Source organism: Mesocricetus auratus, unplaced genomic scaffold (genome assembly GCF_017639785.1).
Source record: "Mesocricetus auratus isolate SY011 unplaced genomic scaffold, BCM_Maur_2.0 Super-Scaffold_15014, whole genome shotgun sequence".
Lineage (NCBI taxonomy): Eukaryota > Metazoa > Chordata > Mammalia > Rodentia > Cricetidae > Mesocricetus > Mesocricetus auratus.
In genome coordinates this window covers 19039051-19066525 of record NW_024429186.1, presented here as the reverse complement: position 1 = coordinate 19066525, position 27475 = coordinate 19039051, and the positions used below count along the sequence as shown (strand labels likewise).

Sequence of the window (27475 nt, the reverse complement as noted above, 5' to 3'; positions counted from 1 at the left end):
TGAAAACACTTGCTGAACAAAGTCCAACTGGAACACTGTGAACAAAAGCATGCACATGTCTCAATGAGATCAGTAATCCATTTCTGTCTTTGAGATAATGTTTCATTCATGTTGAGAAATGATTTTCATTCCTTCTTCATTTAGTTTATGAATGTTTGGATAAGCCTTTAATTTTTAACAAACTCAGTTTTGGGAATAATTTTAGATTTATAGAGAAATCATGAAAACAGTGGCACTCCTGGATACCCCTCACACAGTCTCCCACACTGTCACAAGCAGCAGAGAAAGCCCGAGCTTGGCTCGTCTCTACTGTATGTTCATAGGGTCCCATCTAGGAGAACAAATTAGATTTTAGTCAAATTACATTTGGTTGTCCCATATCCTTGGATTCCTCTGGTTTATCACAGCTAAAAACTTTGTTTTTCTTAGGGCTATCTACTAATAATTTATATGAGCATGAAGCTTGTTTGATATTTGCTCCACAAATTTATACTTCTGCTTGATCTTTTAATGTTTAACATTTAAAAAACAAATTACATTAATTTCTTTTACAAATGTTAATGTTGTGAAATCTGAAGAATTACAATGGCAATATCAGTATTTCAGGATTATTTTTAATAGATGTTATGTTGTATGCTCAGTGTCTCGATTTGCTCCAGGAAAGTAGTCACTGGATCCTAGGGGTGTGGTATGGTGTGGAGACTCCATACAGTTCGAGATGGTTGAAGTTTCAGGTGCCCAGCAAAACTACCTAGAACCAGAAGTATGCAGCAGAGGCTAGCCAGCTCACGCTAGCTTCTCTGAAGTAGGAAGCCCAGGTCCAAGCTATCTTAAAGCGACCCAAAATCACACCCTTTTTTCCATTAAGACCCCAGTTGCATTCTGGTTTTCTCTGTATAAAGAATGGCTGGCTGCCTGGCCTGAGCTGTTCCCTGTGTTCGGTACAGCCAGTGCCCTGTCACTGATTGAACTCCAGAGACTTTATATAAGAGGAGTCTTTGTTTTCCTAGCATTTGCTCATTTCTTGGACCACAGCAAGCTTAAATGAAGGACGATGACACCACTAGCAGAACAAAGCTAACCCTTCCCAGAGCTGGTGAGAGCTAGGGACCCAGGCAGGCGAGGGGCGGAATGTGAGCAGAGCCTCCGTCTCACAGTGCAGAGCAGATCAGGGTGGAAAGGAAAAAAAATCACTGGGTGGCAGGGCCAGCAAGAGCAGCCTGACTCAGGGCTCTTAGCGCCACGGAAGGAGATTCCTACCTCTAGGTCCAATATCAGCACCCAAAACTATAATTAAGAGTTTACTCACAAGTACACAGCACCATAAAAGAGTGAGGTCTGTGTGACCTTTAACTAGATTACAATTCATTGATTTGCCGAGCATTGCCAAAAGCATAGTCCACAAGCATCCGGCTTCACTTTGCCTGTCCATAGTTCATGGCGTACTCAAAGTCTCTGAAGCTGACGTGACCGTCTGAGTCTTGATCTGCTTCCCTGGAAAATGACACGGAAAGTTATTCACACATTATTCCTGTCAGCACCTCCATGTCAAGAGCACACTGGAATCTTCCCTTCTCCGCATGTCAGCACGAGGGAGGAACCAATCCTATCTAAAGACCAAGGTTGGTGCCTACACTGCTAACTCATAAAGTATGGAGGCAAGAAGGGTATTTATTAAAACCTACAGAAACACACATGGAATGTACTTGAGGGATGGACCTAAATGCATAAGCTATGCAAGAAAGGGAGGGATAAGGGGCCGGGGCTGTAGCTGCTGACAGTGCTAGACTAGCATGTGTGAAACCCCGAGTTAAACCCTAGCACTGCATAAAACTGGGAGTAGTGGTGCACACATATAATCCCAGCACCAGGGAGGTGGGGGCAGGAGGATCAGAAGATGAAGGTCATCCTCATCTACATAGTGAGTTTGAGGCTAGCCTGGGCTACATGAGAACCTGTGTCAAACAAAAGTAGGAATAATTATTTTTCTATGTATTGATCTCATACATGTTATGTTTATATACATAATATACATATATACACATACATAGTTGCATCATATAACGAAATGTGAGATTAAATACACAGGAGGAAATGTTTTATTTAGCAGCCAACAGTGATGGCAACAAAGTCTGATGTCCTACACACCACTGTCTTTACACCCCAAGACTGTAGAATTCTAGCACCAATTCTGGGTTTGAACCAGTTTATATACAGACCTACTGAGCCTTAAGGAGACCTAAAACTTCTCTAAGGATCACACTGCTGGAGAGCAGCTAAAATCCAACTCAAATAAGGGCTGTGAAACTCTAAAGTCAGGGCTCCATGGACTCTTGCCATTGTCACCCTATATAACCAAGACACCACCCAGGGAGAGGTTCCTGCACGGCTAATCATACTTTCCTGGTTCCTCCCTGGCTTCACTCATATCCTTGGAATCACTGTGAAATCCTCACAATACACATACTAAGCTTTTTTAATTCCTGTAAAGAGTGGTTGGTGGAGATGTGAGCCCTTGACTAAGGGTGTGAGAAGCCTCTGAGGGGGTGTCCTTGGAACCTCTGAGACATGGCTCTGTTCCCTGTCAGGCAGCAGAGAATGGCACACATTCTATGTGGTTAAGATTAGGTGCACCCAAAGCACAAAACATGGCCATCAACAACTCAACGGCTCTGCCACCAGGAAAGGAGCTATTAAATAGCGTGTCTGAAAGGCTAACACAGGAGCACCGTCCCAGTTCCTCTTTGGGGACATCCTAGACAATGCAGGGCATGCCGTTTTCCGATGCAAGTGACGTTCTGCAGAAAACAATGGTAGCAAGCATGACACAGGGCTTTCAAAAGCAAAGACTGGCCTAAGCAAGAAGCCACCAATCACTGTAATAGTTTTAAAGCAGGCTTTTAAAATATTGAATTCTAAAATAAACTTTCTGAATATTTCATGCCAAAGTCTCTGAAGTCTATAATGGTTCTGGATAGAGTGATAATAGTTTTTCTTTCTTTTGAAGTAGAGGAAAAAAAACCTACTTCTCCGCCCCAGGGCAAAAACCATGTTGCAGTGTGTTGGGATAAAATGACTGTGTACCGTGGAGGCTATTCTTCTCGTTCTATCTCTTGGTGAAATATACATCGTGATTTCATGTTATCCAGCATGCAGAGCACAATGACAGGTCTCTTCTAAGGGATTTAAAACAATCACAGGGTCGCACATCACTGACTACTGGATATTAACCATCCCTTCGATAAAATGAGATAATTGAAGATTCCTCATAATGCCTATGTATTTGGTTAGATGAGCAGCCTTCTCTCCCTTTCCATTCTGAATTGGTATGTCAGAAGTATAAATCTTACAGGGCGAATAACATAGGAGAGTACTATTAGGATAAACTGCTTCTGGTGATATTTTGAGTGTGTTTTCACTCACTTAATGGGACACTAGAAGACTGCAGAAAAGTGACTCCCTCTGCCCAGTTTTTTCTGTAAGCAACCTGTTGCTATTGTATTAACATTTGATTATTCTTGTTGTCTTTGCTACAGCTTTCCACTGGAAGGTGGGCACATTGTCACCAAGAATGTGAAAGGGGAAAGTCCATCAATGTGGCTTAGAGAGGGCATTGTATTCCCATACCAAATGGAGAGATATCTGATATATCCTGTGCATGTTTAGAGTGAGATGTGGAACAATATCTGATTGTTTCACACGTATGAACAGGTCTGGTCCTTTTGACTTGAGCAAAGAGGAATTTGAGGTTTAAGAGCTAAAAGTTTAAAAGCTATGACATACAGGTTTTATTACCAACACAAGCATTCTGTGGAAGACCGGGACCCACACTCAATCACAGTGTGATAGGAACAGATGGGTGGGTGGGAAGGGCTGGAGACGTGGAGAGGGGAGGACTGCCTTTAAGCAGAAGGAAGGAATATCACCTCTGTTTACAGCAAAGTCTTTGACCCTGGTTCTGAAACCGGAACACATTGCTTAGTGTCCCCTGCTAATGTTCAGCACCAAAATATCTCATCTCCTCTCAGCGCGACTAGGAATAATCTCCAAGAGTGCAAGGACTTCTGCCCACAGCTGTCTCCAGCTCTTAGCTCACAGCAGGCAATGACCGTGTGCTGCATAAATAAATCTGTGGAAGAAATGGAGCTGGGGGAACCGGTGACAATATTATGGACAAAGTATTACCTCCCAGGAGGTGTTGTGATTGAATGAAGAGACTGTCTTACCACCGTCAACAGTCGGGAAAGCAGCCAGGGAAATAAAACACGGGGAAGAAGCCACCTCCAAATACCACCCAGAGATTCATGACAAGTCCACTATGGGCTGTGTGCTCAGCTGCATTCGGCAAACACAGAGTAAGCATGGAACCAGCCACAGGAGAGATGGGCTTTGGACAGCGAGGCTGAGCGTGGTGATTGTGACAGCAATGTAAACTGGAGAGGGCAATTCCATCCTCAGAAAAAACCACCCTGAGGAATCCCCTGTGTGGCACAAGGCTGATTCAGCTTCAGCCAAGGAACCATAAACAGTTCCAAGGAACACCCAAACTGTGCCCACTCCGGACAAAGTGACTCTATTCGGGTGGTCAGACAATGGCCAGTTTTGGTAAATAACATCTTCTCGTCACAACTGTCCTTGGGGGCAACCATAGGTTACAATTTTGAAATTCCCCTAGCTCCCACATCAATGAATTCAAAGGTCACCTACTCTTCCCCAGTCCTGAACAGCCAAGGCATGTACCACCCTGCTTGCAGTTTTTTCCTTTATAAATCCCTTAAAACTGAGGCCAGGCGCCCTTTCCTGCAGCTGCTGTGCCGGTTTGCTAGACAGGGTCCTGGCCGAGGCTTGTGACTTAACATTAAACCTTATGTGTCTGCATCAGTGAGTCGGCTTCTTGGTGGTCTTTTTTGGGGTCTCACAAACTTGGCATAACAGTGATGGACAAAGGAATCCCTTGACTGTCAGGCAGGATGGGTAGATGCATCCAATCCAAGGCCCATCCATGTGCAGCCAAGGGCGACTGTGAATATGGTTCAACATAAAATCATAAGACTTACTTAAAACATTATTAGAGAGAGAAAGAGAGAGACGGACACATACACAGAGGGGTAGAAGGAGAAATAGAGACTGTGTGTGTGTGTGTGTGTGTGTGTGTGTGTGTGTGTGTGTGTGTGTGTGACTTGATTATGTGGGGCTCAAGGATGACCTTCATAGACGACAATGCTATATCACCATATCAAAAGGTTGGACATGCATGAGTCTACTTTCCCATGGTGGAACCAGTGAGGAAGCTGCTCTCTGATGGTTTGATACACAGGTAGAGATCTGGCTTAGAATGGTTGTTGAAAGGAATCGAGCTTATAGAGATGCATGGGAGGAAAATAAATTGCTATTAACAGTAACAAATGCTTTCTAAGAATGCAAGTCCAATGACATTAAAGGCCATTTGATTTGTTTTGAAGATGCATAATAGAGACATGGCTGGAATTGCTTTTGGCAGTAGGGACTCCAGAGAGCTGCCTGCTCTGTATGTATGACTCCCCATGAACAAACTGAGGAGCTTTCGGGAGGAAAATATGAGAAGAAAAGAGGTTCAGGAAGGGGGCACACCATACACTCCAGTGAACTGATACATTCACAAGGAGACAGCATCCAAGGTGCTCAGTATAACCTCTTCCTGATCTCCACTCAGGGTTGTGATGGATACACATGCTATGAGGAGCTTGACGGTGTGTGCCTGCAGTCAGGGGCCGAGAGGACCAAGGAGAGAGCTGTCTGAGAGGAAGTAGGGAGGAGGAAGGCACATGGGGAGTGGTAGTGTGGTCCATCAACTGAAGTGAGTCCCAGAGGAGAGGGCTGAGGGCCAGATGCTCTCTGGAAATACGCAGGAGTCTTGAAAAGTGTTTAGGTTCCTACAGGATGGGGTGGGTTCTAGAAATCCTCTCTGGACTCCAGACTGCAGGAAGACCTTCAATGACCGTGTGCAATGAGACTTTACAGGACTGGATAGACCACCCTGCTCAACACCAATGTTTTCACTCCTCTAAAACAAACATTCTTCCATCCACTGTATTACAGTAAGAAGTGCTTTACTGTTACTTTCATGAACATTAGAATGGATGCTTTTTTTCTACCGTGCATCCTAATCAATTTATCAGAGCTGTCTCCTGGTGATGCTGTGTGGACTTTGGTAGCCAGAGTAGATACTTCCCTAACCAGAGATTATGAGATCTGAGCATCAGGGAGCCAGGGTGATCTCTCACAGGCCACAGCATTGCCTACTGATTTCTGAGGGGAAACTAAGGTTATTTGTGTGTGTTCATACACATGTGAGTGTACACATACATGTAGGTGCCTGTGGAGTCCAGAGGATGAGCCTTGGGTGTTGTTTCTCGGGTTCTGGTCAACTTTATATTTGAAGCACGGCATCTCACTGACCTGGAAAGTGACACCTGGGTTAGGCTAACTAATAAAGAAGCTGGGATCTACTCTTCACCAGTGCCTGGATTACAAATGTGTGCCATCACACCCAGTTTTTTTTAATTGTTTATGTGGATGCTGAGGATCGAACTCAGGTCCTTGTGCTTACAAGGGTAGCACCCAATTAACTGAGCTGTCTACCCAGCCCAAACAGTGCTTACTTTAATAAAAAAATATGTAAATAGTGAGTGTTTCTTTATAGCAGTAGCTGCTTCTTATAGAAAACATTTCTATCAGAACAATTTCTTAGAATGCCCTGAAAAAATACTTGTTTCTTGAAAAGTTGTTTTTGTTGTAAAATCATTTCAAAGTAGCTCTTGGCAGGTTTCCAAAGGCAGATTTCAGACTGGAATGCTGGTTTTTTCCAAAGTTACTTAAGGAAAAAAGAGAAAAGAAACAAAGGAAGGCTTAGAGACTGTATTACATTAAAACAACGAAATGTTCTTTATTAAAAACGACATAAATACTATGAAGATGACATTTTAAACTGGAAACAAGAATGCAAGCTAGTATCTTTGTTACAATTGCAATCCTATAAATATCTACATTCATTTGAGTGGAAGTTAGAGGTTACATGCTAAATAGAGTAAAGACGATGTGATGGCTGACACTGTCTCAAGTATTATTTAAGGGGGGCTAAGGAGATGGCTTAGTGGGTAAGCACCTGCTGCGTAAGCATGAAGATGAGAGTTCAAATTCCCAGAACATGCTTGAAGCCAGACACAGCAGCACACATCTGTAACCACAGTGCTCTTATAGAGAAATGGGAGGGAGAGACAGGAGAACTGCAGGGATCTCGCGGGTCAGCAGCTAATACAAAGAGCTCTCCTGTCTCAAGCAAGGTGGAAGGCGAGGCCTGACACCCAAGACTTCTGGCTTCCATGCGCATGCCTCCATACACAAAAAGGTGAAGAAACTAAACGCTCCCTAGTATGACTTAGTTTTTTCTTTAGTCTGAGTATCCCAGACAGCCTATTTCCCAACGTGCAAGTCCTTGGGAGCTAGAGCAGGGCTTCTCAACCTCAGCCGAGAGTTTTGTACCAAAGAGCACTGTGTTACAACAGGGTGTGACTATGCACAGTGAATGATTAGCAGGATCCCCGGCCTCTATCCATTAGATGTCAGTTAAACATGTCTCCCCACGCTGCCAAGTGTTCCTGGGGTAGTGGTGGCAGGAGGAAAGACCAAGTCACCCTTGGTTCAGAACTACTGAGCTAAAGGCACCATCGGGAATATGCTCGCTAAACCCAAATGTACTAAAACAATTGCTTTGCCTGGGAGATGCCTCAGTGGATAAAACACTTGACATAGGAGCACAAAGACCCGAGTTTGAATCTCCAGAACCCATGTAAAGCTGAGATAGGAGAATCCCCGGAAACTTCCAGGCCAGCTCTCCTGGTACATGTAGTGATGAATGGCAACGAAAAAGAATCCTGGCTCAAGCAACGTGGAAGGTTGTCCTCTGACCTACACATGTGTACTATCGCATACATGTGCCACACTCACACACATACTACACACAATATACGTCATACACACATGCATACACACATAGACACAAAGACACACACACAGACACACGGATTAAAAAACAGTGTCTTAAAGACCTGTGTTCAGCAAGTACTTTGAGCTTCGGGAGGCACGTGCTTCCTGAATGGATGGTGCAGATGACGGCCCGATAGTGTGTCTGGCCAACACCAGGTTTCAGATGGAAAACAGCCCAGCGAAGACCCACATTGAGGGGCTCCTGCTGGTGGAAGCGGGGCTGCCAGACATCTCTGTGTTCATAGCAAACACACTGACAGTCAGTAATTATGTGAGTCACTGCCATCATCAAGCACGGCTTTTGAAAGCCGACACCGTATTTGATTTTTTTCTTGAAACATGAATGAGAAATTCAGCGTGGAAGCAAAAATCTAAATGAGAAAAGTTTTTATGGAGGGCAGTTTTGGAAAAGAGGAAATGGAGAGAGCACATCTCTTTCTTTTTCGGTTCTGTATGGAATAATTTCAATGAAAGTCAAAGCTGCCATTCTGTTAGGGACAAAACTGTCATATTGACAGAACAGGAAGAGTAAAAATTATCCACCAGGCAAGGAGCCCTGCTGGGGAAGAGAGGACCCGGCAATTGAAGATGTGGTAATGACAGCTTCCTCCGCAGCAGCCTTCTCTTGTGAGGGCCCTGGCGCTTCTCTCCACTGGCGAGCTTGCCTCTTTGTTGATGAGAGTCCTGCAGGGCTCTGCAGCAATCGCGCTCGTAATGTGTTTATTAATTTTACCTTTTTAAAGACACACATTAAGAAAAAGCCACTTAGACGCACAGAGAAGATTAAAGAGACACGGGATAATTTCCGGTCTTTCCTGGGTGTCTATGTGACTGGCAATCTCTTCACTGTACGCTTGGCCCCTTGTGTGCTCACCTTATACTCCACACGGCACTTTTACTTACACTGTTGGTGGGAACACTTTGCCTCAGCCATGCCCCGCACTAGGTATCTTTAAATATTTGCATGGGACTGCTCAGACACGCAGCATGTGTGCCCACGCACCCACACAAACATAAAACACAGAATTAGATGACTTTATGGTCCTACAGGGCCACCCTTGACCAATCAGGCAACAAGATTCAGCGGATAAACTGGGATAAACTATTGGTTGTCTCTTGGACAGTCAACTTTGAGGTCTTTCTTTTGGTTCACTGATGGTTCCAGTGTCACTCACTGTAGTACTGAACTCGACAGCAGACACTTGTGTTGTTTGCCCTCTCGTCCTCTGTGTCAACATAACCTGCACTCAAATCTTCCCAGCCCACTATGTATTCAACAGGAATCCAGGCTCGGACAGTAGAAGGTTTCTTTTGGGAGATGCAGTTCATATGAATGGTGCATTTAAATTGCCATCAGCCCAAGCATGTCACTTCAGATTCTCATTTAGTCAGAAGGGATCTCAGGAGTTGAAGCAGAATCATCTTCAGCTATTTTCAATATGCTTTTTATAACAAATTAAATATTGCCTTTACAAAAACAATCAAGTTTGAAGTTGTGGACAATTGAAATGATAGCTATAGAAAACCATACCAGCAGACTTCTCATCACTGTCGAATACACATCCATTCAATAATATTTCATCTGTCAACAACAAATAGCAATAGTTAGCCCTTAAGTATCCCTTCATTGTAAAGACAATACACACCTGAATATAAGATCCTCATAGGAAGATTTGGGAGGTAGAGGTACAGGTGAGGGCTGAACAGGTTCAGATGGACCTGTTTGATGAACTCTGAATAATAAAAAGGCACCCAGATCAGACCAAGAATAAAGAATTTGAGAAGCCGTGGAGCCTTGGGCCTCATTAGCGCCAAGTGCAGTTAGGAATAATAACGAAGCGGTTGCCATTAGTTACTTCCCCATGAGCAAGTTGCCCACTCTGCCAGTCACAGCTATTATATAAGTGGGACAGATCCCAACCTCAAGTTCTAGACATAGGATTGGGCTGGCCTAAGTCAATCACTGTAATCTTACCCCCCGCTTATCACAGTGCTTGGTTCAAGAATTGATTGGCTTTTATACCAATTAATACCTGGCATTCCTTCCCTTATCACCAGAGATTGGTAAAGAGTTGATCCAAATGTAATAAAGTCTGGAGATTCTGTCTGTAAACTGGGGAGGTTCTTTCAGTTTGCACATCTGGGATGTGAACGGCATTTTCCTTCCATAAGGGTGCAAGTCCCTACACAGCCCTGGCATCCAGTAGTACACAGATCTGAAAATTTGTGCACAGGCATTCAAGTGGTAATTGTCAGCTGAAAATGGCGCTGTCCACATGAATGGGAAGGCTCAGAACAGCCAAGGGAGCTATAGTCTTATCAAAACATACCTGAAGTTTGTCCTGTGGGAAGGTTCTTAGTCACTGACCCATTAAACACCTTGGTTTCAGGTCTTTTGTAAAAGACTCCTTGCCATGTGCAAGAGAAATCACCCTAATATGTCCTGCATTCTGCCTTCAATCCTTCCTAAATCTGGGTAGATGAGACAATAAATACGGGTAGCTTCCCCCTCGTACGGAGTGGATATTTTCTCAGGCCCCAGTGGACGCCTGAAACCATGGGCAGCATCTAGTCCTCTGTATACCGTGTTTTTGCTACATGTGAGTATCTATGGCAATGCTTAATTAGGCACTGTGAGATAGATTAACAACAGCAATGAACGGTACAATAGCACATTGATAATGCTACATCATGATGAAATTGCTACCACTATTACTGTCACACATTGGGGCCACTATTAATTTATTCCACAAATGCAATTATTCAACACACAGTTATTGCCTCCTATGAGCTAAGATATGAGGACAGCTGTGAGCAAAAGCAAAGTAGGCCTCACAAACCAGGACAGTGAGCAACTACAGGCAGCTAGACTGCACAATGTGGCTCTGTTGGACAAGGAGAGGATTTACGGGATGAGTTAAGACGGCATGCTATTAGAGTGGTATGCCATCTAAAACCTGTCAAGTATTCATTTCTTGAGTTTCCACTTAATATTCCTGGGCTGAGGTTCTGAATAATTATATCTAAGGAAAGTAAAACCCTGGATAAAAGGACTACCATAATTTTGAGGGGAAATACTCTCTCATTCTAATTTTTCCTCAGATGCTGTCTCAAGATTCTTGACTATTTTCTTTAGGTCTATAACTAAAAGAACCAACTTGCTGGCTGCAGCTGTTGTGATTTTTGTTTATGATACCTTTATTTATTCCTTCATTTAGAGACAGAGTCTCATGTAGTCCAGGCTGGCCTTCAGTTCAGTATGACCTTGAACCTCTTCTCTTCCTGCATCTGCTTCCCAAGTGCTGGGACTAAAGTCATGAGCTACCATGCCTGGATTTTTACATGGTGCTGATGGGCATAGAACTCAGGGCATTGTGATACCAGGTAAGCAGTCTATTAACTAGGTTACATCCTCAGCTGTAGGGAGACTGGTTTGTGTGTGTGTTATATGTATGTAGTATGTACACACATGTGTATGTCTGGGCACTGAGGACAGGGGGACATTGGGTATATCTTGTTCTATCACTCTCCACTTCATTCTCTTAAAACTGAGTCTCTTGATGAACCTGAAACTAGGTTGGCAGACAGCAAATCCCACTGGTTCTCCTCCCTCTGCATCTCTACCCCAACAGAGCTGGGGTTATCCCTGGCTTTTCACATAGGTTCTGGGGACTTGAACTCAGGATCTCATGATTGCCCAAATACTCTTACTTGCTGAACCATTTGCCCAGACCCTAAGTATTATTCTTAATACACTGCTTTCCCTCCTAGAGAGTGACAAAGTAGATCCTCCAGGAGAAGCAAAGGGAAAAGTTGGTGGAAAATGCAAGCATGGTTGGTAAATTGATTTATCCTAAAAGACTCACTTTTTTCCCAGTTATGAAGTTTTAAGAATGAGGAATCATCAAGTTAGACATATTTTAAAAGGAGAAAAGAATGTACGTTTAGATGTCTAATTATCGACTGCTTGTGGGCCTGGGGATAAATGAAATCAATATGTGGCCCAAACTCCCATGCCCGGCAGTCTGATTTTTCTTCTGTAGCAAGTGTTTTAGCAGAGTCACTAACAAACACTGATGTTATCTTGTTCTTTCAGTTCAGTTCTCTGGAAGAGAAACTGTGATGTAAGAAAACAGCAGAGACCAGGCAGCCCTAAGGACAGGGAGGAGAGACAACACAGCATCTTGAACTAATCATTAAAAAATGCCTTCTTGTACTCTTGGGTCACTAGTTCTTTCTATCCTCAATGCTGTGTCAGGCTGCCTCTGGGTATGCCCAGGAACCGCCCAGATAGGAATTCCAGTCTGAGCAGGGCTGATCCAGGACGTTGTAACCTTGGAGAAGGCTTTGTGACCACTGGAAAATCTCTTAACAGTTCCAATTCCTAGCTCCTCACTTGTCAGTCTGAATGACTAGATGATAAAGTCAGAGTTAGCTGTAAAACGTGATGGGTCTGAACCAGAGCTCTGTTGTACAATCAGCGTCTTTGACTATAGAACATTTAAAAAGCAAGCCAACTTCAGTTAGTCACTTAAAAACAGTAGCTGGAGTCTTTGACCCCGTGGATGGTCCTAAGGAACCATCCACAAATAAAAATGCAAATGAAAAGAAAAAAGACCCGACATTCAACAGCAGGAAGCATGAAGGGGATAAAACCATTTCTATTTCAAATAATCACTTCAGCTGAGATACCCAGTGTCATCTTGAACTTGATTATGAGATAAAAGAAATGGGACAGAGATGGTAATCATTTAATCTCTTAAGAACAGCTATTCTGGAGAGCTTTTCACTCCACGTTCAATAGATTTCTAGCAGGTTGTGATCTGGCTAGAAAGAAGGCATAATGATGAGGAAAATTATGTTTTCAATAACACACGCTCTTACAGTACGAGTCTGTCCACAAAGGAGACAATCAGATGAACTCTGACCACTTTAACAGATGGCGTAATGGCTCAGTGCACAGATGTGGCCTCCCTGAAAGCAACAAGTTCACATCCTTGACTGGAGGTTTCGGAGTGAGCTGAACTTTCAAGTGTAATGCAGGAAAGATTACACAGTGCCAGATGAGAGTGCCGAGTGGGAGTGGGTTCAGGGGCTCACAGAGATGGGCTTAGAGAATACAGCTTAATGAGCTTGATTTTGCTAATGCAACAAATAGAGTTGAAGTTGAAATGTGAACTACAAACACTGAGCCATTTGTAGATGCCCTGCTAATAACACTGTTTGGTGGGAAGCTTGCCTTGCAAAACCGCACTGCCTTGGAGTCAGAAAAAGACCCGATGGTCAAACAATGCTTATTTTCTCTGATATGGATAAGGTTTTTGAGTAGAATATATTTTTAATAAGATGCAACAGAACAGTAGAAGTTTGTTTACTTGTTCTTTTTAAAGGAAATTCAACGAATCAAACCTAAAATTCATCTGAAAAAAAAACCCAAGTATTCCATAAGATTCAGAACTTAAAAAAAAACAATGATGCTGAACCAAACACTATGAATCTCCAGTATTTAAAACAGTCTGATCATTATGAATCAGCAAGCAATAGGCAAAGGATGGCATTCTGAAACGTGATACATGGATTTAGCAAAGGTCACACGAGATGTTTGGAGTCAGTGGGATGAAACATGGCTGTAGGAGTGGAAGCTTCGGGAACTGTCTGCACAGCATGGGCCGGCGAAACTCACATAATGGTAGAGTCTGCTTGCCAAGTCTTCGTTCCTCCCTGCATTTCCAGCCCCCTACAATTCCAGCAATGGGGAGACCCGGCAATGGGATGCTTCTAGAATAGCATGTTTCAAGGAAGGGTCCAGGGTGTTACCAACCCGCCAGGACTGGCACGGCCAGATTGTCAAAGACACTCTCATCCAGGGCCAGAAAAGACTCACCAGAAATCCAAAGTCATTTGCTCCACACAGCTGGGTTACAGAAAATCTATTGTAAAATTATGAGAGGTTAGGTTTTGATCTGCCCTCCCTCCCCCGCAAGGAAAGGAGAATATAAAATAATCCATTTGGGAAAGTAGATTTTACACTTCAACCAATTTCTCAAGGATGTGCATTGGTGGGCTGATGGGAGATCTGGCTTTAGTTCAGCATTATTACAATACATTATGCTTCATTTATAGCAAGCTCCTAGCATTTAGAAATTCTGGGCCTACGGACAATAATAAACATCATGAAATGGAATCATATTTCATAATGAAGTAATTCCCTCAAATTATCAGAAATATTCTATTAATGAAGGCTTCCTGTTACTAAAAAGTCACACCAAATGGGATGGCCATGGGTTTTAACAGGATTTCAATCCAGAAATATGAGAGGTCAGAGGGCATTACAAGCAATGAGAGAATTATGACACGTCTAGGGAATGTGATATGGCCAATCACAGCCCAGGACAAAATCGAAGGCCCCTGGTAAAGTGAAAGAGGAGACATTCAAAGACTGGTCCCTGGAAATGCTTCTTAATTTAATAGCTAGAAAAACTCCCTTTTCTCTCTATCTGAACTAGGGTCTTGAACTAGCTAAGCTAGTGTCAAACAACCAAGCTGTGTTACTAGTCCTCTTTTTATTTTGACATATGGTTTCATGAAGCCCAGGCTGGTTTTGAACTCAAGATCCTCCCTCTTTAGCCTTCTAAATGCTGAGATTACAGGCATGGGCTTGTTTTCTATTCCTGCAATAGTATAATTCTCAACGCTAGTGTAGAGGTGGAGGAAAAAAGGAACTGTGGCCTAGGGCAGTCTCACAGATTGTAGATTGTGCCACCCCTGCCCCCAAAACAGTCCTCTCCCCTGCAGCCTAGCACTGAGCTTCCTGCTGAGGTTGGTAGAGCACTTGCCTTAGAGAGCCAGGAGGAGATGACTCTCTGAGGCTTTAGGCTGAGAACAGACACTGGCTCACCAGGGGGTTTCAATAACGTGCAAATCATGAAGGGACATTAGAGATGTTGGGGGGCCCTTCCTAGCCTTGGGAAGAAACTGCTTTCCCATAAATTGCCACACTAATACCGATTTCAGGGATTCAAATTACCGGCCCGATCCAGCATGACATTCTCTGCCCATTATCTAGCTTCTCCTGCCTCCAGGCAGGGCCACATCATTGATTACGGAGCGTTTTAGCCACTAAAGAAGATCACGCTCATCATTAAGGACATTAAGTGTTGATCTGTGCTGGCTAAGTGACTTAAAAGGTTCGTGCCCTTCTAGTAACAACTCCAAGAGGCCATTTCAGGATATTTATTAAACAAATTAAGTATTTACATTATGCTCAAGCACAGAGGCACAGCAAACGAGTATGAGGGTATCAGAAAACAAAACCAAGAGACTGTGTGGGAGAAAACTCAGCCTGTTTGCTTTCCTAGACGAGGGGGCAGGGGTAGGTACCTCCAAATGTTTGGGGGAGAGTCTGAATTGGGCAGGTCCTGACAGTCACCTGCCTCCCAGTGCGCCCGCCCTGCCTCCAGACATTTTCCTTCTAGAGAATATGGCCTACTAGCTACACAGTGAGAAAGACTGGGAGGATTTCAGGAAATCTTCAAAACCTGAGGAACACAGGAAACGGAAATGTCCCCATTTCCCCACGCTCCATATTATTAGTGTCATAATCATTATGAACCCGCTTTGCAGAGCGTTTTTTCATCCCGTGGCAGGAGAAAAGGAACCTTTGATATAGTGGCAGTACATGAGGGTTGGCAAAACTCTGTGACTGCGAATGTTCTTCCTCCTCTGCCTATGGTACACTCAACGGCCAGGGCCACAGAAGCCTTGCTCACTGTGCTGTGCCCAGGACTCGTCTGGTCCACCGTGCTGTTTAACGAGTATGTGCTGACTATGTGAACGGATGCACTGAAGAGTCTAGAGAGGGGAGAGAAAACATAACCTTCCATGCGTGTTGCCATTGCCGTATCCGACAAAAGCCATTCAAAGAAGGACTTATTTTGGCTCATGGATTGAGGGAAGATCCAGTGTGATGGGACAGGTGAGGTGTCAGGAGCCTGAGGTGGCTGGTCAGCCAGCGTCCACAGTCAGGATGCAGGGATGGGATTCCTGCTGCTCAGCTCACTTTCTCTTTTGGGACCCCTCGGAACAGTGGCCATTGCATTCGGGGCAGGACTTCTGATTTCATCCCAACGTAGGCAACCCCTTACAGACATGCCCAGAGAACTACCAGAGGATGCACAGAACAGGCTGTGCCTTGCCCTCAGTGACTCCATCCTGGATACCATACAGTCAACATGGAAGGACTCGGCACTTTGTACAACTGAGCAACCAGCAGACATCAGGAGTAAATCAACACCTGGACTTTCCGACAGCTATCAAGATGGAAGGACTCGGCACTTTATACGACTAAGCAACCAGCAGACATTGGGATTAAGTCAATACTTGGACATTCCCACAGCTATCAGGACACACAGCAGAACACGGTAACATGAAAAACCATTAACACCATATGTTGGACACATTGAACTTCAATAACTTAACCAACCAGACCAAAGACACACAGGATATGTTCACATCAGCCCACACTGTGGAACGCTCAGCTATTCCACAGACCACCCTGGTGTACCACTCATGGCTTGTGCTCAGGAGATGACCAACAGGAAGTCCTCAGCGGACTCCAGACTCAGTATGCTTCCTGTGGCCCCTGCCCACTTCATGCTGTCCACACAGCTCACTCCTGAACACCTCGGCTGCTGGCTTGGGAAGCCAGGCTCTGATGTTCTGCACGGGCTGTGTGGCTCTGCTCTTCCCCACCCTGCTGTGGTCCTGGGAAGTGCGATGTGTGGACGTCGGGGTATGAGTACTAGAACTTGGAACAGGACAGAGAGCTTGTGCCTGCTGTGCACAGAATGACAAAGTCAGTCCGGAACATGTGGTGAAATGGAGCCAGCAGAAGCCACAGCGGCTTAGTGGCCTACCAGTGCCATCGCTCATTCGCAACAGGTGACACATTGGCATTGCTTTGAGCCTTCAATTCTGTGGTCATTTCTTACAACCACACGGCAAATTAGCACAGGGAAGAAAATGAATATAGTTTTGGGTCATTTTATATTTGTCAAATCTTTGATGCAAAAAAATAGCCATTTGGAAATAATCATCTATAGTCACTCACCTAACATGTTAGATGATCCTTAAACATCATTTTACCTTTCATGACCTCAGTTTTATTGTCTATAAAAAGAAAATACATTTAAGCTTGGTTCATTTTAAAGCTCAGGGCTTATGAGCTGGGGAAGAAAGAAAGATGTTTGTCTGTTACATACCTGCCAGGACTTGGCAGACACTGAGGACAAAGTGATATTAAAAACAGTGATCTGTATAAAAGAGGGAGAGGTTTCCATTTCTAAAAAGAACTCAAAATAAAAGAACCAGGGAATATCTTAATAAGAAACGTGTTGAACTTGCTGAAAGAAAACTACAAAATTCAACTGAGACACATAAAGGGGTATTTGAAAATGTGAAGGGACGTGCATTATGTGTCCCTGGATGGGAGGACTGAACACTGTAAAGACGCCAAATTCTTCTCAGTTAATTTGTAGGTTGAATGTAATTTTCATCAAAACCCCAAAGGAGATTTAGAACTTCACACACACACACACACACACACACACACACACACACACACACACACACACACACAATGATTCTACCATTTGTCTGGAAAACAAACAAGAAAGCAAGCTGAGCTGAAAGCAACTTGAAAACAATAGAGAATTAGGTTTTAGAATCTGTCCTAAGGGAAAATTACAAAAAAACCCAAGAATATGTACTAAGGAAGGGGGTGGGAATACGTGTGCTTCTGAAGCAGGAGTAAGGTGAAGGGGCAAGACAGCCTGCACAGGTCTCCATATGTGTAAAAGAAATGGATGTAAGGCAGGTGCTAACTCTGGTTGGACAGCAACACGAAACAAAAACAAAGAAATAAAAAAAAGCCAACTCAATAGAGCACATAAGATAGACAACACACACACACACACACACACACACACACACACACACACGATGAAAAACTGGTTAGCTTCAACTACTTGAAAGAAAGGTGTTTAAGTTCTCACCCCACCACACTCTGTACCAAATTAAATTTCAAATACATGGAAGTGCTAAATGGTTTCAAAATTCATACCAACCAAGGAAAGGGAAGTGGATTTTAGCCTAGTTTTAAGGCAAAGAAAAACTCACCTAGTGTAAATGTGACGGGGTAAACTATGAAAGAAAAGACCACAGATTTGAACACACAGGTTTAAATGGACCTGCTGAGGCGGCTGACAAGACAAGCCTGATGGCCTGAGCTCTGTTCCTGGAACCCACATGGTGGAAGGAGAGGATTAATTCCTGCAAGTTGTCTACTGACGTTCACTTACATGCTGAAGCACAAGTAGGCCCACACATACACACGTACACAATAACAAAACGAACAACAACGTAATAAAATCTAAAAGGTTAACCATCTGCACATCAAGAAGCCACTGTGAAAAGGAGATGAAAACAATAAACTAGGAAGCTAGTTGTAATGAAAACAGAAACAGAGAGAGGGGACTAGTAAGACACAGTTGCTATGGAGGGAGAAGGGGGAAAAACCAGTCTCCACTCACCTGGGGAGGGAGGCAGGAGCAACAGGAGGAAAGAGAGAAGGAAGAGGGATAAATAACACTAGGGATGCTTTAAAAAGCCACAGGGCATTATGTTATTTATGTTTACTTAAAATCACATATAATACACATATATGTGTACACACACACACACACACTCCTTTCTCCCGAACATAAACTATCTGAAAAAAACCCAGTGCCATGGGAAACCTTTCAAGTTGTTAGAGCCCAAGAAACCCTAAACAATTTAGGCTACTACTAATGTTCTTAGTGATTTTCTTCCAGACAAGAAGGTGAGATCCTGTTGCTGACAACACCACAGACACTGGATACGGGACTGGGAGGAACTGGTCTGAATCTGACCTGGAAGCCTCCTTCCTGAAGACTAGCTCTCATAGTCTTCACCACCTCCCAAGGGAGAAAAGCAATTGACAGTCCTATTCAGCTGTAACTTCCACAAACTATAACAATGACCCATCACAGCAAGATATTCCTAAAGGTGCAATAGTGGTGCTTACATACTGGGGAAAACCAACAGCTTCAAACCCACTCAGTCAAGGAAATTTATGTATAGCGCTGTAAAACTAGTGAGCCATGGAACTTAGAGGAGAACCTATGACCACCACTTTCCCAAACTAGTATAACCTCTAACCCCATTCTCAGTACTTACCCTTCCATCTACAGATAAGTGTAGCCCTCACCCCTCACCAAAGGAGCTGCTTTTTGTGGCAGGCAGAGACTACGAAAGAGGTCCACAATTGGGCAAAAGGTAGAGATCATCTGACTGTAACGTCTGCGTTTAAGGCTCAGGGGACGGAGAGACTGTCAGTGCCAGAGGACCATGACACAGCCTGTAAGACAGTCTCTCTAAAAACAAAAACAAACAAAAATGTCAAGTGGGGGGTGGGGTAGGGTGTGGATCTGGAAGACATGGGTGAGGTGTGAATACAATCAAGACACACTGTATGAAATTCTTGGAGAATTAATAAAAATATAAAGTAGAAACATAAATATTCTACTAAGGGAGATAAAATAGGCAGAAGATAAAAACAGACAACTTAGGAAAAGGGAAGGAGAAGCACTAGCAGGCATGTGAAAAATTTTAATGTCACCCATAATCAGTAAAATAAAACACATTTTCCCGTTACGTTAGCAAAGGTCTAGGAAACTAAATCAGGGCCAGTCATTGGCAAGAGCAGGGAGGGAGGCTCATGCTGTGGGGCCAGGGCGGTGGGATCCATAAATCAGGCCACTGGGCAAGAATCGTCAGAACCGTAACGATGATAGAGTAAGCCCAGTTCTCTAGTGCTGCATGTCAGCATCTAGAAACGTCTGTGGAAGTAATCAGAAAATATAGAGACATATGTTTATTGTAGGGCTATTTATACAGCAAAGCTGACGTGTGAGTGTATGATTGAAAAGGCACTGTGCACAAAGCTTTGGCTGATTTTAACAGTAGAAAACTTGGACACAAAAAAGGAAGAAAGAGCCAAAATGTGAGCAACCATCACCTTTGGTTGGTAAGCCTTTTCCCTGGTTCCAGAATATTCTCTAAGGAGCACTTGTTACCACAGTACATACACACACAAACACCTCTTCCCATTTAGTGAGCTCAGCGTCTACGGGTGACAGCCATGGGGACATTCATATTTGGTAAAAATCATCCTGAGGGTAACGGACAACAAAAGAAAGGCAGCTGGCTTTGCATGGTATGAGTTTACAAAGAGGGGAGGAAAGAAAGATGCTCTAGCCAGAACTCCAGCAGGAACATCTGACAGAGAAGGAATGCTGTCTTGGTACATCCTTCTGCGCCAGTTTCCCCCTTAGACCGTGTGGCCTGACCACATGACTCACTGGGAGTCGTTAGTAACAAATACTGGAGGTTTCACTGAAGACATGTTCTAAGGGGAGAGAGAAAAAACACCGAGAAAGCTTGCAAGAATTCTGAATCAAACAGCAGGCATAAAAACAATGCAGAGCCCTCGTTCAGTGCCACTGTCTGGAGTACGCACACCCTGAGACAAGCTTCCCCTGGCTTCACTGTGCCCACCCCTTCACACCCACCAGCATCCCAAAGGCGGGTGTACCGGGAGAAAAGCCCCTACTAACCCGCCCGTTGTGCTTCCAAACGCTAGCTCTCTCCCTGGACCCATGACTCATGGTCATTTTCTTCAAGGACCTTAGAGAACAGCCCAGCCCACTCTGCAGTTTACAAATGAAGCTGGTCTTAAGAAGCACCAGGCTACTTTCCCAACTAAGACAGGAAACCGGGTCCAAGTGTTCTTCCCAGATACTATTTCTGGCCTTTCGGAGATCTTACCCACGTCAAACATCCATGTTGGCCCCACTTCACTCAGGAAGAAAAGCTAGGTTGTAGAATAGTGCTGGCCATTTGAAAGCTGTGTACATGTCTGCCCGTGGTTCTAGAAATGAGGGAGGACCCTCATGCCCCCTTCCCAACTGAGCTGAAGTGGGATGGGGGATAAATCTGCAGTTAGGATCATTTTATTGAGCAGTCATCCCAAAGCTTTTTCCATAGCCATGCAAATTCTGGGCTGAGTGAGTCACAAAGATCCCGGCCCTGAACTTGGCCATCACATCACGTGTCCTCCCCAGAGTGCCACAGAACAGCACAGGGAAGCATTCTCATAACCCGGGGGAGGGAAAAGAGAGCACAAAACATTTCAAAACAGTGCCTGAAAATTACGTGGCAAGTGTGCATTTGAAAACTTTCCATTAGAGGCCTTAATTATGTTTTTCCCTCACAGATGCGGGATCATGCTCAAGAAAAGAGCCCTTAGCAAGACTCGAGTTTACCAGGAGTGCTAATATCATAATGAGAGGAATTTCATTATGAAATCTGTCTTAATTAATACTACATAGACAGCTATAAATCAGAGATGGGAGCAAGGGTGAGGAAATGAACTATGTTCTTGGAGCCTTCTGAAGATTACAGTTATGACTGATTTGGTGGTTTAATTAGGAAAACAGATTTCAGGAAAGACAGAACAAAGGCAAAAGGAGAAGGAGTAGGTTTGAGTTGGAGCCGGTGCAGGAGCATACGAAGTCTGCAAGAGCTTTGGGCAATGGGTACTAACATCCACTCAAACGGGAAATCTTTCAAAGTTTTGAACAAAAGATTAAAAACCAAGGGTCAGTGTCGAAATGGAAAGTAACCATAGAGGAAACATGTTCTTCACATGTTCTTGGTATGCTTTAGGAGGGCTTGTAATAATTCTTGCCATGTTGAAAAGGATTCAAAGGAAGTCTTGGGCTGGAGAGACGGTCCAGTGGGTAAAGTGATGGCTGAGAACTTGAGTTCAGATCCCAGCACCCATGTTAAAAAGCCACGGGTGCCTATGATGCCAGGGCTGTGGGATGGGGATAGATAGGTAGATCTTGGGAGCCTGCTGGCTAGCCAGGCTGGCTCAGTCTGTAAGGTTCCCTGAGAGACTGTGCCTCACGAGACAAGGTAGAGAAATAACTAAGACATTCCCACGTCAAATGTTGGCTTTCACACGGGGGAGGGAGGGAAGGAGGGACAGAGAGGGTGGGAGGGAGGGAGGGAGGCAGGGCATGAAACAAATATCCCAGACTTTCTATTTCTGAGAAGCAAACAAAACTGGTAAAATAAGGAGTCAATGCAGTCATATAGCGGTGGTGTAACAGCAAACCACAAAACATGCTTGATTCCCATTTCTGGGGACTGATCACAGGGCCTCATCTAATCTGGGCCAAAAACTCTACCACTGAGCCCAACCTGCAGCTCCTTCTGTACTAAATGCTCTGAGGCAGGGGCTCTTTGGGTGCCTTCACTGACCTTAGGCTTGCTTCAAAGCCTAGGCAGGACATGAACTGCTGAGCTTCCTGCTTCGGCCTCCCAAGTGTCTGAGATGGCAGACACTCTTTATCCTGAGTTTGAACTGTTAGGAGTTCTTACCATTGTGACCGACAGGAAAACCAAATAAGAAACATCAACGCAAAGGGAAGATTACTGACCATGTGTCTGCTGTGTAATGCAAGCCTGAGTGACTGTCCAGAAATGCTGGTCTACAAAGAATCTTAGAAACTTTGGAATGCAGAAGCAGAAAACATACTGTACAAGTTTAAAAAAATGTGTTTCTGTAACAATTTTTAAAATTTTCATTTTGAAGTTAGATTTCATTTGTAATGATGATGAACTATAAGTGTCTTAACACATTTTTACTGATCATCTACTTGGTAACCTCGCATAAGCCCAAGATAAATGCAACTACAAACGCTTTTTATGGAAAAAATAAAATACTGCAAACATCATAATTTTTCAAGTTAATTTACAGATTCAGAAAATTTAAGTAATATAACAGTGTATTTTATTACACAGTGAACTCCGTCATTCATATCAGAGATTAATGTGGAGAACAAGAAAGAACTTGTCATAGAAGATACCAGAGTGAGTCACAAAGCAACCCACATGAAAAGCATCAAAACTCTAGATTGACAGGACAAAGCCAAGGATTTAGAAATAGGACTATGGGTAATATAAAAATTTAATACATGAAAACCTCAGTGTGAAAATTAAGAAGTGCTGGGTTTGTGCAGCCCAGGGTGCCTTGACTTCACCATCTTCTTGCCTCAAGCTTTCCAAGAGCTGGGATTACAGTCATGGGCTGCCTACCATGGCTGATGTGTTCCTAAACAGTGTTCAGAAACAGACTTACTTTTATGTCACAAAGTAAAATAAAAATAAGAGCCAAACATTTTAACCTAAGAGTTGTAAAATGTAGAAGATAATTACATGTGTATGAAGTGGGTATTTAGACTTGCTATTTAAAATATGGAAGACATTGCAAGTATATTGCCAGTTGTGGTAAGGGGCTGAACCCAGGGCTTCTGACATGCTGGGTAAACTACATACTCAGCCCTCAACAAGGCATTCCACAATAACCTGTGGGTCAAAGAAGAAAACACATAGAGAATTATAAAGTCTCTTGAATTAAGTGACAATGAAAATACAATATATGCAAATCTGTAGCATGTGAGTCAGACAGTGCTTGGGTCTGCAATGTCTGTCCCTCAAAGACTCAGGAGCTGAAGAAGGCTTGGGGTTCAGTACAGCAGCATTTATGGCCAGGCTTTGGGGAAGCGACTGCATCATCAGGTTCTGAAGTCATCCATGGACTGCTCTATGTTTACAGCTGAATGGATCAGGAGGTGGTGGGAACCAGGTGAGCCACCCGAAGAAGCAGCTGGGGGAGGGCCATGCCTGGGAATGGTATATCCTGTCTCTCCGACTTCACCCGGCTCCCTTGACATCCTGAGGTTAAGGCGTTTGCTTCACCATGTTCCCTGCCATGATGTTCTGTGGCCACAGACAGAAGACTCAAACCATGAAACAAATACAAAGCTTTCCTCCCGTAAGTCAATTTTTTTTAAAGGTATCTTTGTCAAGTGATGAAAAGTCAACTAACAGAGACAATATATATATGATGCTTCTGAAAGAAATGGAGAGAAATTAAAGTATTAAAATCAATGCTTAAAACAGCCATTAGAAGACAAAAAATGTGAAGCAAGTAAAAGAAATAATAACAGACCAATCAATTTAATAGCAAATGGAAAACTAATATAGAAAATAAATGAAACAGGAGGATGGTTCTTCTAAAGGAACAGTGAAATTGACAAACTGCAGTTACACCAGCTGGAGAAAGAGTAACACATCTGTACTAAGACCAAAAGGAACACGGGGTTGAAGATGTAGCTCAGGTGCAGAGTGCTTGACTAGGATGCACACAGTACTAAATTCAATTTCCAGTACCACACAAGATAGGAGTGGTGGTACAGGCCTGTCACCCCAGCACCCAGGAGGTGGAATCAGGAAGTCCAGACAGATGCTAGAGTTATTAAAAATATCAGGGAAGGCCAGGACATTGCCTCAGAGGCTATGAGCACTTGTTGCTATTGCAGTCCACAAGGACTCGATTCTTAGCATCCACATGGTGGCTCGTAACCATCTGTACCTCCCATCCCAAAGGGATCTGGTGCCCTCTTCTGAACTCCTCAGGCACCTGGTTTGTGCACAGTGCATATCCATCCATCTAGACAAAATACTCATATACATAAAATAATAAGAAAAAATTTAAAAACGTAAACAAATACTAGAAGGGAATGTACATAATTATATTAATAATGCTGAATTTAGGTGAAGTGAAAATTTTACTCTACATTTCATTTCTTAAGAAAATGCAATATGTTCTTTGTAAATTTTGGAGATCAGCCGTCTGTCATATGTGGGGTTAGTAAATATCTTTTCCCATTCTGTGGGCTGCCTTTTTGTCTTGTTGACTGTGTCCTTTGCCTTACAGAAGCTTCTCAGTTTCAGGAGGTCCCATTTATTAATTGTCTCAGTGTCTGTGATACTGGTGTTATGTTCAGACAGTGGTCTCCTGTTAGTTCAAGGGTACCTCCCACTTTCTCTTCTAAGAGTTTCAGTGTGGCTGGATTTATGTTGAGGTCTTTGATCCATTTGGACTTAAGTTTTTGTGCATGGCGATAGACTGGATCTATCTACAGTCTTCTACGCTCGAGCATCCAGTTATGCCAGCACCGTTTGTTGAAGATGCTGTCTTTTTTCCAATGTATAATTTTAGCTTCAAGTGTTCCTATGTGTGTGCGTTAGTATCAGGGTTTTCAATTCGATTCCATTGGTCTACCTCTCTATTTTTGTGCCAATACCAAGCTGTTTTCAGGACTATAGCTCTATAATAGAGCTTAAAGTCAGGGATGGTGATCCCTCCAGAAGTTCCTTTATTGTACAGGGTTGTTTTGGCTATTCTGGGTCTTTTGTTTTTCCATATAAAGTTGAGTATTGTTCTTTCAAGGTATGTGAAAAATTGTGCCTGTATTTTGATGGGGATTGCGTTCAATCTGTAGATTGCTTTTGGCAAGATTGCCATTTTTACTATGTTAATCCTACCGATCCAAGAGCATGGGAGATATTTCCATTTTCTGGTATCCTCTTTAATTTCTTTCTTTAAAGACTCAAAGTTCTTGCTGTACAGGTCTTTCACTTGTTTGGTTAGTGGTTATCCCCAAATATTTTATGTTGCTTGTGGCAATTGTAAAGGGTAATGTTTCTCTGATTTCTTTCTCAGCCCATTTATCATCTGAATATAATAGGGCTACTGATTTTTTTGAGTTAACCTTGCATCCTGCCACTTGCTGAAGGTGTTTATCAGCTGAAAGAGTTCCCTTGTAGAGAACTCAAGAAGCAATTCTCCAAAATACCAAAGGATCCAATTAAAAACTGGGACACAGAACTAAATAGAGAATTCTCAATAGAGGAGTTTAAAATGACTGAGAGACACTTGAGAAAGTGCTCAACATCCTTAGACATTAGGGAAATGCAAATCAAAATAACTCTGAAATACCATCTTACTCCTGTCAGAATGGCTAAAATCAAAAACACCAATGACAATTTATGCTGGAGAGGATGTGGAGAGAGGGGAACACTCCTCCACTGCTGGTGGGAGTGCCAACTTGTACAGCCACTTTGGAAATCAGTATGAAGATTCTTCAGAAAAATGGGAATCAGTCTACCACAAGATCCAGCAATTCCACTCTTAGGCATATACCCAAAAGTTGTACATTCATACAAGTAGGACATCTGTTTCACTATGTTCATAGCAGTATTATTTGTAATAGCCTGAACCTGGAAGCAACCTAGATGCCCCTCAACTGAAGAGTGGATAGAGAAAATGTAATGCATTTACACAATGGAGTACTACTCAGCGGAGGAAAAAAACCCCAGTAGAATCTTGAAATTTGCCGGCAAATGGATGGCCCTAGAAGAAACCATCCTGAGTGAGGTAACCTGGTCACAAAAAGACAAACATGGTATGTACTCACTCATATATGGATTTTAGGTCTGAAACAAAGGAGTGCCAGCCTACAATCCCCAGCCAGAAAGTCTGGGAAACAGTGAGGACCCTAAGAGAGATATGCACAGTAACCCAGAGAAGGGGAACAGGACAGAATCTTCTGAGGGGATTGGGAGCATGAGGGAAGGGGTGAGGAAGCTGGGAGGAAGAGAGGGGGTGAAGAGGAGGGGGAAGGAGGACATGGGGGAGCAGGAAAGTTGAGTAGGGGTAAGAATAGAGGAGAGCAGGATGAGAGATACCATAATAGAAGGAGCCATTATAGGTTTGAAGACAGATCTGGTACTAGTGAGATGTCCAGAGGCCAACAAGGATGACACCAACTGGCAATCTAACCAGTTGTGGAGAGGCTACCTTATATGCCCTTCCCTATAACATGATTGACAACTTCCTTGTGTGCCATCCTAGAGCCTTCATCCAGTGGCTGAAAGAAGCAGAGGCAGACACCAAGAGCTAAACACTGAACTGAACTCCTGGAATCCAGCTGCAGAGAGGGAGAAGTGATGAGCAAAGGGGTTATAACTTGGAGGGTGAAACCCACAGAAACAGCTGACCTGAACAAGGAGAAGCTCAGGGACCCCAGACTGACAGCTGAGAGGCCAGCATGGGACTGATCCAGACCCCCTGAATGTGGGTGTCAGTGAGGAGGCCTCAGCATCCTTTGGGGCCTCAGGCAATAAACCAGCATTTAGCCCTGTCATCCAGATGGACTTTGGGAGCCTATTCCACATGGAGGGATGCTGTCTCTGCCTGGACATATTGGGGAGGGCCTAGGCCCTGCCCCAGATCATATGACAGACTTTCAAGATCCCCCACAAGGGGCCTCATCCTCCTTGGAGGGTGGAGTGGGGATTGGGGGAGGGGTTGGGGGAGGGTTGAACAGGGGCAGGAGAGGAGGGGAGGGAGAGGGAGCTAGGATTGACATGTGAAGCAAACTTATTTCTAATTTAA

General features: G+C 43.6%; 1 protein-coding gene across 1 annotated transcript in view; it reads right to left on the bottom strand.

Annotated features, from left to right (window-relative positions):
- Positions 1–594: 594 nt before the first annotated feature.
- The window catches only part of Efcab11 (EF-hand calcium binding domain 11), a 160526-nt gene continuing 133645 nt past the window's right edge, over positions 595–27475 (bottom strand). Inside the window, exon 6 of the mRNA XM_040742640.1 lies at positions 595–1494. Coding sequence (XP_040598574.1) covers positions 1416–1494 — 79 coding nt within the window. The 3' untranslated portion in view covers positions 595–1415. The remainder of the gene's footprint in view (positions 1495–27475) is intronic.